This window comes from Aspergillus nomiae (genome assembly GCF_001204775.2).
Source record: "Aspergillus nomiae NRRL 13137 chromosome Unknown contig00329, whole genome shotgun sequence".
Lineage (NCBI taxonomy): Eukaryota > Fungi > Ascomycota > Eurotiomycetes > Eurotiales > Aspergillaceae > Aspergillus > Aspergillus nomiae.
The window spans coordinates 24,566-37,623 of NW_015378384.1; the positions used below are offsets into that span (position 1 = coordinate 24,566).

At 48.4% G+C, this 13,058-nt stretch overlaps 5 protein-coding genes across 5 annotated transcripts; 2 read left to right on the plus strand and 3 right to left on the minus strand.

The window, feature by feature from the left end:
• Window positions 1–940: 940 nt before the first annotated feature.
• Window positions 941–2,899, plus strand: ANOM_009083 (putative bZIP transcription factor; the record flags this gene model as incomplete). Its single annotated transcript, XM_015554339.1, has 2 exons — window positions 941–1,755; window positions 1,813–2,899. 2 exons carry the CDS (start codon window positions 941–943, stop codon window positions 2,897–2,899), a joined length of 1,902 nt encoding a protein of 633 aa, XP_015403543.1.
• A 1,701-nt stretch (window positions 2,900–4,600) lies between these two features.
• Window positions 4,601–6,663, minus strand: ANOM_009084 (tetratricopeptide repeat protein; the record flags this gene model as incomplete). Its single annotated transcript, XM_015554340.1, has 6 exons — window positions 4,601–4,846; window positions 5,140–5,204; window positions 5,395–5,701; window positions 5,822–5,915; window positions 5,982–6,021; window positions 6,085–6,663. 6 exons carry the CDS (start codon window positions 6,661–6,663, stop codon window positions 4,816–4,818), a joined length of 1,116 nt encoding a protein of 371 aa, XP_015403544.1. The 3' UTR covers window positions 4,601–4,815.
• Window positions 6,664–7,481: 818 nt separating this feature from the next.
• On the minus strand, window positions 7,482–8,836 carry atp4 (F1F0 ATP synthase subunit 4). Its single transcript, XM_015554341.1, has 4 exons — window positions 8,772–8,836; window positions 8,258–8,706; window positions 7,961–8,183; window positions 7,482–7,896 (listed from the first exon to the last, which is right to left on the minus strand). Exons 1-4 carry the CDS (start codon window positions 8,800–8,802, stop codon window positions 7,868–7,870), a joined length of 732 nt encoding a protein of 243 aa, XP_015403545.1. The 5' UTR covers window positions 8,803–8,836; the 3' UTR covers window positions 7,482–7,867.
• A 199-nt stretch (window positions 8,837–9,035) lies between these two features.
• noc4 (ribosome biosynthesis protein NOC4) lies at window positions 9,036–10,799 on the plus strand (the record flags this gene model as incomplete). The annotated part of the gene is made up of 3 exons (XM_015554342.1): window positions 9,036–9,443; window positions 9,496–9,707; window positions 9,767–10,799. The coding sequence occupies 3 exons, from the start codon at window positions 9,036–9,038 to the stop codon at window positions 10,797–10,799; spliced, it is 1,653 nt and encodes a 550-aa protein (XP_015403546.1).
• A 288-nt stretch (window positions 10,800–11,087) lies between these two features.
• On the minus strand, window positions 11,088–12,016 carry ANOM_009087 (uncharacterized protein; the record flags this gene model as incomplete). Its single annotated transcript, XM_015554343.1, has 2 exons — window positions 11,088–11,505; window positions 11,556–12,016. 2 exons carry the CDS (start codon window positions 12,014–12,016, stop codon window positions 11,088–11,090), a joined length of 879 nt encoding a protein of 292 aa, XP_015403550.1.
• Between the last annotated feature and the right edge of the window lie 1,042 nt (window positions 12,017–13,058).

The window sequence follows — 13,058 nt, forward strand, 5'->3', positions numbered from 1 at the left end:
ATTCCCCTGCCAGCTGCACGTCTGCCCAACGAAGCATCCAATGACCGGTGCTCGTTAATCTCGGGAACAGCCAGAAATCGTCGCCTCGCCTTTTTAGCTTTTCCGCTGACCGCTGGAAGGTCCTCATGTCTTTGGTAGCAGCGTTTAGTGACTTTCTGTGGGCGTATGGGCCCTTTGTGTTTAGGGGCCGATGGAGAATTCCCTTGGGAGAGATTTCTATGGAGCAATCGAGAAAGATGAATTAGGATTGAGATTTATGGTTAATATTATTTACTAGTGTTATTTATTTTATTTTATTTTGTTCTATTTTATTTCCTTTTTTATTTTTTCATTTTGTTTTTAATTGTCTTGTTGATTTTATTTTTATTTTTTTATTGTTTCTATCAAATTATACACTGGTACCTGAGGCACTATCACGATTTCCCTGAACCATCCCGAACCTGAAAGATATATGGACTTCCCCCTCCCTCTTCATCTGGTCCTTCCCTCCTCCAGAATCCAACGGATCTAAACTTCAAACTCTTTTTTAGCAAAGAGGCTTCTCCTGATCACAAGAGACCTCTTCTTTCCCCTTTACAAGAAACCGATCTTCTTCTTTTCCTCCCCTCGAACTTTGACTACCACCCTACTTTTACTTCCTCTTCTCCATACTCTTCTACCTCCACTACCGACCTTACTTTCTACCTACTTTCTACTCTTATTCTTTTTTTTATAAAACGCCTTCATTCTCTATACCGTGACATCCAATCATCCTGTCTCTCTCCCTCTTCTCTACTTGTCCTCATCATATCCTCAATCCAACCACCCAAATAAAAAAAACCCCGCACGTTTTTTCCGTACAATCAGATTACACACCGCCTCTTGACTACTATCACGGCGCTTGTCTCCAAACAACCTTTTTCATTCTTCATTTTCATCGTATACACACATATTCACAGTCATGGCAAGGTATTCTCAACCGTCATTTGATTTTTACCAACAATCTCCCTCAAATTTGGATGCAAAGCCTTCATTTCCCGAGGAAGACGAGATGAGTGTATTGGATGATAAGATTCTCGACTCGACGTCGCCCGAACTTTCATCTTCCATTGCCGACCACCGGCGCTCTTCATATGATCATGCACCGGATGCTTTCTCACATCGTGATTCAGTCTGGTCCGACTTCTCCCAGTCCGTTCACAGCAACCAATCCCGGCATAACTCCCATGTCGGCCATCATCTTTTCGAGTCCGCTCCGAATCCTTTCATGAGACTGGACGGTGCTCACCACCCAGCCACCGCGTACGGCCAGCAGGCATCTTGGGCGCTTTCCAAGGAGACTGGCTCATGCACACCCGCCGCCATGTACGACCATCATTTCCCATCGGACCTCGACAACGGCTCGTCGGCGCCGTTCTCGGGGGGTGCTGTTGGTCCGGTGAGCACTATCAACATCCCGTCCATGTCCTACCGTCCCGGAATGGCCTTTGCGCATCCCGGTGCTGTGGCCATGTCCCCGCAGTCCAGTCAAGGATGGATGCCTGCATCCACCGACATGCCGGATGCTGTTGCTCGCACCACCAAGAGCCCTACTTATCGAAATAGCTCTCCACTAAGCATCCGACGGGATGGAATTCGAAAAAAGAATGCTCGTTTTGAGATCCCAGCAGAGCGGACGTTAAGCAACATCGACCAGCTAATCTCCCAGTCGACCAATGAGGAGGAGATCAAGGAGCTGAAGCAACAGAAGCGGTTGCTGAGAAACCGTCAAGCTGCGTAAGTACAACCCTCACTGGCTGTCCCGCTTCATGGTTCACTAACAATTACACTTAGTCTGGATTCGCGCCAACGGAAGAAGTTGCATACTGAGAAGCTGGAGGAAGAGAAGAAGCAGTTCACCCAGATCATCAGCGACCTCGAGGAGGACTTGCAAAACATGAGGCTACGGGAGGCTGAACTTATGCGCGAGAAGAACGAATTGTTCGGTGCGCAGCAGGAGCTCTACCACCATCTCAACAATATGGCCATGGAAAAGGAGGAACTGATCCGCGTGCATACCTTGGAGACCGCCGAGCTTCGCAAGAAGAACAACATCCTTAAGGAAACCGTGGAGAAGCTTGAGAGACATGCCAGACCCTCTACCTCCAATATGGCAACTGACTTCTCTGACTTCGAGAACCTCACCATGGACAACACTCCCTGGGAGGAACTTACCATGGTCAACAGCCTCTCCCTGGAGGCTGATCCAGTTACTAGCGCTCCTGCCAACGAGAGGAGCACAGAGAAATCTGCGAACAGTGACTACCCCTTCAGCTGGAACGCTTTCTACATGTGTCTCCTTTTTGGTGCCTTCATCGCCTCCAACGGTACTTCTCTTTCTGCTCGCGCTATTCCGCAGCTGTCGGAGGAATACCGCGCGGAGTCTGCCAACGTCCTCAAGGCCGTCTTGTCTTCTTCCCCACCAGAACTTGCACAGCCTTCGAACCAGGCCGCCGTCTCTGCGTCGGCTGGCCCGCTCCCGACAACTATTAGTGGGGCGGAGATGGCTCAGATGACTGCAGGCACTGCCCCCGCGTCCAACCTCGATGAGCTCCACAACTCGTTGGCGATGCCTACTAAGGCGCAGGAACAGGAACAGGTCTTCTCGCTCAATGCTGATCAGTACAACTCCTTGACCACTTATGATGACAACGGTGCTGAATACAAGCCGCAACAGGCTTCCCACCTCCAACAAGCGTTAGCTGTGATGCGGGGCAATGTTGCTCAGAAGATGCCGAGCAAAGCCACATCTGATGTCTACTCGAGATCGCTCATGTGGGATCGGGTTCCTGATAAGGTAATCCAGGACTTCCGACGAATGGTCCAGGAATACGGTGTTGCTCCCGTCAAGGAAGAACATGCCGGCTTCAGTCAGTCCTAAGTAGCATAGCCAACAGGGACTGAAGTCATCGTACACCATCCATCTCAACTCTCCTCACCATATTCAGAGAAAACCACCTTACCTAGCCTTCCTTGAAAGCAAACGTCCTCATCGGTTCCTCTGCTTTTTTCGCCTCTCTCGTCTTCTTTCGTTTGCAAACCAGTTTACTCTAGCGCTTTTTTTTATTTTTACGGATATACGACGATTAAACCAGACATTAGCCATATGCATGCATAGACAGCTTACCATTTACTTCGACTGGATATATTTAACCGACTAGCTCTTCATTGACCTCGTCTCACAATTTAGCGATGTGTTTATATTTTTCGCGCTCCTTCGGAATTTTCGGCGTATATATGATTTACCGTTTTCTTGGGTTGGGTTTGGGAATGAATCTCACGGAAAGTCAGAAACATATTGCATCTATGTATACTCAAACTTCTTGCGTGTTCTTCTTTCATGATTTTGTTTATGAGTTTCGGGGAGGCATGATCTTATTTAACGCTGGACGCTGTTTCCAGTCTGAAAACAGCAAAACGGTCCCACAGAACGACCTTTTTGATGAGCATTGCATTGATTATGGTTCAGGAACTATTGTTTTACTCTTGTTATTCTTGCGTTGGGTTGCATTGCGAGTGAGCTGAACTGGGCTAAGGGTGGTTCTCTTGTTACGATTATTCTTATGATATGACTGATATGTTCTATGATGAAAAATGCCTGTTAATGTTTTATGTTGATGATACTTTCTGGACAGTTGGGCCACGACATATGGGTGGCCCTTTTCTTGCATGCCTTGTTTCTGTCTTTTGATTTCCTTTGTGAAATACTTCTATACGGGTCTCCTCTCAGCGGGGCTGGCCTTTCTTTTGCACATGGCTTTACTGTTGGGCAGTAGCCCATGCCATTCCTTTGAATCACTTTTCTTTTGTCAATCAAATCTATGTATTATGAAATCATGGTTTGCATTGCATATATCTCTAATCCACTGGATCAATTGATGACGATATGAGTTTCACATCCTCCCGAGTTCCCAGATCTTGCATCTGTAGGTATCAGTACACCGTAAGCGTACTTACTCTTCCTTGCCGTCTGCAGAAGGTGTAGAAGCACTGCACAATGACATCTTTACATGCAGCCATACATGAACCCCACCTACCTTTAATCTGATCACGATGAGTCATTCCGAATCTCAGCCTCTACGTACTACCTTCCTCTCACCAGGAAATATGTACAGCACGCATATATATATATATATATAAATCGAGTGTTTCACTCCAAATTCCTGGAATCTATTCATGAACCCGGGAAGAATAGCGTGTAGTACCATCACACCAAGAACTCAAGTCATTGAGTCACAGGCCCACCAGCAACAGGTCAGCGGTGAGGGTACAAAGCATGTAAATGCAAGAAGGAAACCAACATTAGATTGACAAATAAAACAAATTTCCGGGGCCAATGTTACATCAACAGAGTACAACAGGGAATCAAGAATGACAAACCAAATAAAGTGGAATACAAATCATAAGATAGACACTAAGCAAAAGTACCAATGGTATAGATTGGGTTGCCGTCAAAATGAGGCTGGCATTGGGTCATCAACATCGTTGCAAGTCACTTGGTTAAAGGTCAGATCATACTGGCGCCTTCCGCTTGTGGCACCCAGTATGGATCGTAGATGGTAATGAAGTGAAAGGTAGGTGTGTAGTGTGCCTCCCTTATGGGCCACCCCCATTATTAGGGCGATGATATTCCCCCCTCGTCCTATGAGCGAAGACGTCTGGCTGGCTGATCTCAGTAGCTGAGAAATAACTCTATCTCCAATGATGTAGTCGAGAGTCATCTGATGAACAAAGAGACGGGCCCATAAACGGGGTTTCTCGGTGGAACGAGGCTGTAAGGTACCGGGAGCATTCGGTTCACTTTGGGTCGTATTTCTCTTTCCATATCCTGTAATTCGAGTAACGAGCATGTCAGCCTAAAATTCGGACAATTCATAGGTCGGTATGGGTGAGCATTGTGGTTGGTTGTAGGCGTGAGAGCGGTTTGCATGGCGCAGCTGTAAAGATGCGACGAGAGCCTATCGATTGAAGCGCTGCCGCTGATTCCTGACATGATAGCTGCAGGTGATAGCGAAGCGCGAATCCATACAGGCGGCACTTCACCACAATCTTAACGAGGTTTGCAGGGGAAACGCCCAAGATCCAAAAATAAAAAATATTCTAAGGATTGGCCTAACGTACCAAGAATTCCCAACTAATTTGCTGCCTTTCTGTTCGGCCAATCGGTAATATTTAGCAGCCGAGAACTAAACATTGACGCAACTGGGTTAGTCAACTGGACAAACAAGAGTTCCTAAGAGGACCAAGCGCAAAAGTGATGCGAATCTCAAAGGTATTGATGCCCGAGAAACGAGACCATGATGACCAGGGTAGGTATAGCAAAAGTCTCGAGCTTGTACCATCGCTAGAAGGATGCGCTGATGCAATCAAACGTACCTTATCTTTTTTCCCGCCAAAACCCTCTAGGTAACACCACGCGACCTCGTTCATAGCGTCAGTGTCACCAAGATTTGCGGCCGTTTCGAAGTACTGGCGCGCTGCGGCAGGGTCTTTCTTGACTCCCCAGCCGTTGCGGAAGCAGTTACCCAACTCGAAGATAGCAAGGACCAATTCCCCTTTGGCTGCACCACCCTTTTTCATGCCTGCTTGGAGAGCCTGGGACTCAATCAATGCCGAGTTTGATGCTGCAGCTGAGAGATAGGTCACTGCCTGTTCTTCCGATTTGGGACATCCCCAACCATGTCTGGAGACGAATCCTGTTAGAACGTGTCTGGCAATACGAAAAGTAAAAGGCAGCACTAGAAGGTAGGATGTTGATAGGAGGGGTTCAAAAGAACCTAAGATGCTGTGGAGTAGTTCTTACCTTAGTGCGAGGCCGTAAAGTACTTGGCTCAGTGCGTTATTCGTACCGTTGGGATCTGCCAACCGACGAAACATTTCCGTTGACTTCTCCAATTCTGCAAGGATAACCTGTGTTAGTACATGTTTTCGAGTGCCTCTATTATGGCTTGTTCCCTACGTACCTCCAGCTTCATGGAGCCGAATCGCTTCTTGGATGTTAACCTATAAATGGCGTTAGCTTCGAATCTACAATCAGTACAACCGCAACTGCAGTGTATCTCTTACATCTCCTTGAGGATCACTGAAACCGCTCCGACTAGAGCTCCTTGACCGTGATTCTATACTATGTCTCCCGAAGCGCGGCGAAGAAGGCGATAACGGAGATCCAAGATTCGGATTACGCTGCACCAAGACCGTTGCTCTTTTCTCCCACTGAGCCTCTCTCTCCTGCTCATCACCTTTCTCATTGTTTATTTGCGGAAGATCAGACGGGATATTGGTCGAGGTAGCGGTGGAATTCCGCGAGCTGCCCCGGTCGCGATGAAGCAATTGCGACAGCCTTCTTTCGCGCGGTTGAGACGGTGGAGATCCTAGGGATTCAGATGGCGCTCTCGAGCGACTAAATGGATTCAGTGACCGACGGCGCGAGGAAGAGCTAGGCGGTGACACTTCGAGATGTCTGTTCTGTTGGTGATAGACATCATCACCTTCGTAGATTGGTGGGGCGACGACTTCCTGGGAGGTGGTATCGGATCGAATGATTTGAGGAACCGGGCTCAGAAACGCGGAGGGGACACCCGCTGCATACTGGCCACTGGTATCATTGATTCTGTCCTTCTTATGAAGTATCTCTCGCAAAGGCATTTTTGTAGGGCGTGCTGATCGCTCGGAGAACTGCGGAGCGGACCTCGGGAAGTCTACCCGAATTGTGTGCAGCGTTTAATTTGAGGAATTGGTAAGTGCGGAGAGAAGATGACAAGTAGAAGGAAAACCGGGGAACCGTTGATGTTGAAATATCTTGCAAACACGGGCAAAAAAAGCCTCAGCCTTCTGGTCGAATGGTAGGCAGGCAGAAGCGCTGAGGTTGGGGGCAGTGTCAGAGGTGAGCCTCGTACAAGGACAATTGATGATATTTTAAGTTAGTGCCTGTCATGCTTTTCTTTCATCTCTGTTTTGGTCGTCTTGGCCCCCAGTTGCCGGAATACAATGAGTCTGGTCATTCTTGTCGCATCCATTGCGCTCGGCCATACAGTTGAAGCGTTTACCCCGCGGATTACTCATGAAGATCTCCCCTGATTGTTTGGATTCGCATACCCTTAATGAAGTGTACCGCAATCTCTCTTTATCGCAGTCGATTTGATCCAATAGTCAAGCACAAAAGCGGCCCAGGTTCAATGAAGGAGATTCAACAGAAGGGGTCTATCTTCTGAGATAGCTGAATCCGATGACGTCTCAATGTCTTAAAAATGCATGCATTATTGAGTGGGTTTGTCAGCAGGCATGCAACGAAGGCTTTTTATGCAGGCTGATGGTCCACACCTTCCTAGTAGACCATCCACAAACAATCAGGCGTTCGTACACTCACTAGATAGAGCGTTAGTTTTTTAAGTCCGAAAAAAAATAGCAGTGTTAATTTTTTTTTCTATGTTTTTAGCTAGTCTCTTACACTTTAGGATGGTCCGTTTCACTTCCATCCAGCATTTTAATTGCGAAAGACGCACAATGAAATTGGAAGAGACGCAAATCAGACTGCAACAAAGGAGAAAAAAAAAAAAAGAACTAACAGTAGACATGGAAGACAATCGGCGTTTGACTTGAATAAGGGCATCCTGTGCATGGCCAATACTGAGTATTTGAACATTCAAACGACAGGGGCGACCTTGGTCCCCCATCCCTTGGTAGATCAGCGTTCGGAAGTTTCTTCAGAGATATCGAAAAAGATCCGATTTACATTAGGTCATTAGCTATTTTGCTTAGGAACTCGTATTGGTATGTCTAATGTAGCACAGGAAACAGATCTTAAATTTATACATATTGCTAATAGCGAGGCTATTCATGCAACGTCCATTTACTGGGCCTTGGAGGAGGACATGATGCCTATGGATCCAAATTAGTATTGAAACGGACAAAAGCAACAACTGCATATATGCTTGGAACTTACGCTCAACATCGGCAACGCTCTGCTGGAGGATCTGCTGGAGGACCTTGGGGTTCTCAAGCTCCTTCTGGATCTTGCCGATGACAGACTCGGCAAGCTCACGCTGCTGGCGCTGCTTAACCTGACCTTCGTAGCGAACCCACGAGTCGAGAGCCTGCTTGGCCTCGTGGGCAAGGGCAGTGCGCTGCTCGAGCTCATAGGCTTGGGCCTCAAGCTGGGCGGTTTCCTTTAGTCGATCGTCAGCAATCCCTTGTTTCATGAAATCCTAACACATTGCAAAAGAACGCAAGGCTTATTTACCTTGGAAACAGCGAAGAGCTGCTTGGTGACATCAACAACACCAGCAAGCTCCTGGACGTTATCCATACGCTGCTTGACAGCGTTGGTGTGGTCGGCACGGGCAGCGTTCAAGATATCCTTGTGCTTCTGGACCTGGCCCTCAGCCCACTCACGGTACATGGGACCACCGTACTTGGCAGCAGCGGTGAAAACACTGAGAAGACAGAAAGCAGCAACGGTTTCCTCGTTCATGACATAGAGCTCATTGCTGATAGCGGCAATGGAGAGACCGGCAGCGGCGGAGAGGGTGGCGGTCTTGGAGACCAGGGAGTTGCCGGGAAGGGCGTCAAGGATCGACTGGGCCTTCTTCTTGGGGTCCTCGGTAGGGACGCTGGAGGCCGAACGAGACACGGTCAGGTTGGCGATAGGAGCGACGTTGCGCGTGACGGTCGGCCGGAGCCGGGCAGCACCTAACTAGGGTTAGCGACAAAAATCGAGTGTTCGACGGGACCGTATAGAGTTGCGTGAGGCATACCAATGGCGCTCTTAGCAAGACGCGAAGCCATTGTAACGATGGGAAGACCTTGACAAGATGTGATGGATGAACGGAACTGAGGAGACTTGAAGTCGGGATGGTTTGGGCGGTGCGGGAAGACACTAGCCTACTTCAGTATAGCGCGGCTTATCGGAAAAACCGTTAACCGAGGAATTTCCAAAAATTCATGGTTTGATGAAGAGTAAATGCACCAAAAGGCGTACGATTTGCATTTAGACTACGTTCTAAAAATTTTCGGACACAATGCCTGCCCCTACGGTCGGAGCCACGAGCTCCAAGAAAAGAAAGAGCCTCAAAGAGAGCGGTGTCCCGTCGTCGAAACGTCGTGCAGTGGCAGAGAGCGATAGCGCAGATGTGATGGTCGAAATCTCTCAATTGGAAGAACAGATTTCCGAGTCGCGAAAATACTACAACAACATCGCCAAGTTGATCTCGATGCTCAATGTGGACGAAAATGCTACCAATCCAAATTTGGCCGTCGCAGTATCCCTCTGTCGAGTGTTCAGCAGATTGATTGCCGGTGGAGATATGGCGGAGACAAGCAGGGCCGCAGAGAACGAGAAGATTATTGCGGCATGGTTGAAGGAACGCTGTCGCGAATACCAGAAGGCGCTTTCCGCCATACTGCGTGAGGGTGATACATCTGCTAAGGTTCGTGGCTCCCAGATGGCTCCCGAGTCCAACTCATGCTAACCCCAAGCAGCTCACAGCCCTCACACTCTGCATGCGCATGATCAGCGAACGTGCTACCCATATCCCTGGCGAAGACACTCAGGTCTGGTTATCTGGTCTGTTCAAGAATGTCATCGAAGCCATTGTCGAAACTGGCGACAATGAGGCACTGCGGTCCGAGTTCCTCGAGAAGTTCGCAAAGGAATACGAAGACGTGCGGTTCTATACATTCGTGCAGATTGCGTATGCCACACCACCACATCCCCTTGAAAAGTCCCAGACAGTGCTAACAAGCCCCGAAGCGATATCGCAGATACGGAACAAAGCACAGAAACCCTCGACATTCTCATCTCCATACTTTCATCCTGCGACACGGTCCCGAGCCCCGAGCACGAATTCAAGAACTTCTACGTCAAATCCAGCAAAAAGAACAAGAAGCTCGTCTCCATTAATTCCCACAAGAAGCGCGCCCAAGACGCCTGGCTCGCCGTCCTCCGAAACAACATCTCTGAATCCCAGCGGAAGACCCTCCTCCGTATCATGGTCCACAACATCGAGCCCTGGTTTAGCCGTCCTGAACTGCTCATGGACTTCCTCACAGACTCTTACGACGTCGGCGGCGCAACCTCCCTGCTCGCCCTCTCCGGTCTCTTCTACCTCATCCAGGAGAAGAACCTGGATTACCCACAGTTCTATCAAAAGCTCTACTCGCTCCTCGATGCCGACCTGCTCCACTCCAAACACCGTTCCCGCTTCTTCCGCTTGATGAACACTTTCCTCGCCTCCACCCATTTGCCGGCTACTCTTATCGCCAGCTTCATCAAACGTCTCTCTCGTCTTGCGCTTAACGCCCCTCCAACCGCCATCGTTGTGATCGTCCCCTTCATCTACAACCTCCTCAAATCCCACCCCACCTGCACATTCATGCTCCACCGCGTTATCAAGGACGAGATCAAAGCCGAATTGGAAGCTGAGGGCATGGACGACCCGTTCGATCCAGAGGAGCCCGATCCGGTTCGCACAAACGCCATAGAGAGCAGTCTATGGGAAATTCACTCCCTCCAACAACACTATCATCCCAACGTTGCTGCGATTGCACGCATTATATCTGAGCAATTCACGAAACAGTTCTATAACCTTGAAGATTTCCTGGACTATACCTACCAGGGCATGGTGCAAGCGGAACTGGGAACTGAGGAGAAACCCATGAAGCGGATCCCCGTTATTGAGTATCACATCCCCAAGCGGATATTTACCGATCGAATGTTGGAAGAGGACGGAGGCGTAGATACCGCACCGGGGAGCATTGTCAGAGGGTTATGGGATTTTGCATAAAGGTTACGCGCGATGCACAGGTAGACTTTCATTTTCTTCTTTAGCGTATATAATTGGTTTGGTTTGGTTAACATACCGAATATAAGTTTACACATCAGGACCGTGAACAAATGTATCAAGTCTTAGTTTATCATTAAGTCTAGTTAATAGACCACCTTGCCCTAAAAGCAGGAGCTAACTGGAATAATGGATCTATCTAAACAAAACATTACGAAGAAGTTCCAGCATTCAAACGCCATAATCCCAACTCCAGAAGAACAGCAATAAAGCCACCCAAATCAGATCCTCTCACCAACGCCTCGCCGACCGACTACCATCAGGCCTCCAATTGTCAGCCCCATGATACTCTTCCTCTAGGTACTCAACCTCAGCATTATTCCCTGTATAGCTCGACAAAGGCATATAGGACCCCGACGCTGCCGATGCCGCCTCTTGCTGCCACTGGCGATAAAGATAAGGCGAGACAGCAACCATGCCCATACCCGACTGCTGAACAAAATACTCAGGCCACATGGTCTCGTGCTCCTCCGCCACCGGATCTCCAGGATGATAGTCGCAGAAGACGTCTAAAGCAAACACACCCCGCTTCATGTCATCGAAGAGCTCATCGCTCACCTTGACCGGGATGCCCTCGATATGCACGCGCATTTTGTTCAAGATGCTTGCGCCTTCTTGCGTCTGCGTCTGCGTCGCACGCCGACTTCGTCTTCCATTTGTTCCAGTATAAGCAGAATGTCTTTCTCGGTCGGGGCGTACGCGATGGCGTACTCCATTCGCAGGGTGAGCTGGTGGAGTTCGTTTGCTACGGTGCGGAATAGGATGTCGACTTTGGTGAGGGCGGCATTGACTCGTGAGCCAAGGGAGCGTGCGAAGGCCCGTGGATAGAGTCGCTCCCAAAAGGCGAGCCAGTAGAAGACGCCTGTTCGGGACTTGCGGAGGCGGGTGAGTTCAAGCGTCGTGATGACACTTTGGCAGAGTGATAGGGTGTGTAGGGCTCCTCTTCTGGTGTCTTCGATGGAGGCCTGGGATTCGTCTTCGTTTGTCGATACTGGTTCTGTGGGGTTTGGTGAGTCGGCTCGGCTGACGCTGTCCATCGATCTGTAAAATCGATGTGATGGATCCGGCGCTGTTGGTCTGGCTGGTGGCAGATCCGTTTCGACAGTCTGCGATGGGGGTCCAGCGCGTATCGGGGCCGCTGGTAGTTGTGTTTGCAACATCCTCGTAGCAGCTGACGGGACAACAGTATTAAGACTACTAGATAGATTGAAGTATCATGTAAAGCGGAATCAAGTGGATTGAGATGTCGGCTGAGGAGAACAGAAACGAAGGACAAGTAAGATGACAATCAAACGAATGTAGGATTAAAGAGCGACTTGGCGAACTATGTCATGAGTGCAGATAAAGACATTATTATTATTCAGTGAATGGCGACTGAGTTGGGAAATGTAGATACAACTGGTATTTGAAGGTTCACAGGATGTGTTCGAATCCATAACCACTGTGGACATCCTAAGTATAGACCACAAAGGAAGGAACGCTGGAGTGACTGGGTCGATCGCGAGATAAAAGATGAATGTAACTCCATTCAGGGCCAGATGCAACCGAATGATTCCGGACTGGAATTTTGCAGAGGAATTTGGTTTATTTAAGCGGGCCGGCGAGGGTGATGGCTTTCCACACTCGGTATGGTTGATGTTGGCTGCATTTCCGTTTTCGGTATGCCACGCTCAGCCCTAGAGATAAGGCTGAGATAGACTGCCACCGTTACCATCCCATCGCTTAACTGGATTATTTTTGGAAAAAGAAGAAGAAACTGATCTTCCATGATCCTTCCTATTTGAAATTTCGTTCAGTCCTTTGGTAACAGCCAATCAACTGAAGAACAACTACTCTGAATCTCGATTTCACTTGTCCTCTGATAGGTCTACTCAAATAAACACCAGGAAAAGGATGAAAGAGAAAGGGATTGAAAGGTTTGATTGTGCATTCCTTTTCTTTATTCTTCTTTCGTTCCTCCACGCATGATGTTATTATACGTGTGTATGCTTTGAAGCAACAGCGACACCTTTGTGTTGGAAGCAAGCATATACCAACCTAGGATGATTACGCAAATATAATGCCCGTAAAACTTAGCTTCAGTTCTGATAACGCTGGCCAGCGAACAGTCAACCCTTTAAGCATCAGACCTAAAGAAGTTCTATAGAGCTCTTAGTATTTCCTTTTTTTTAAAAAAAAAGAAAAGAAAAGAAAAAGAAAAAA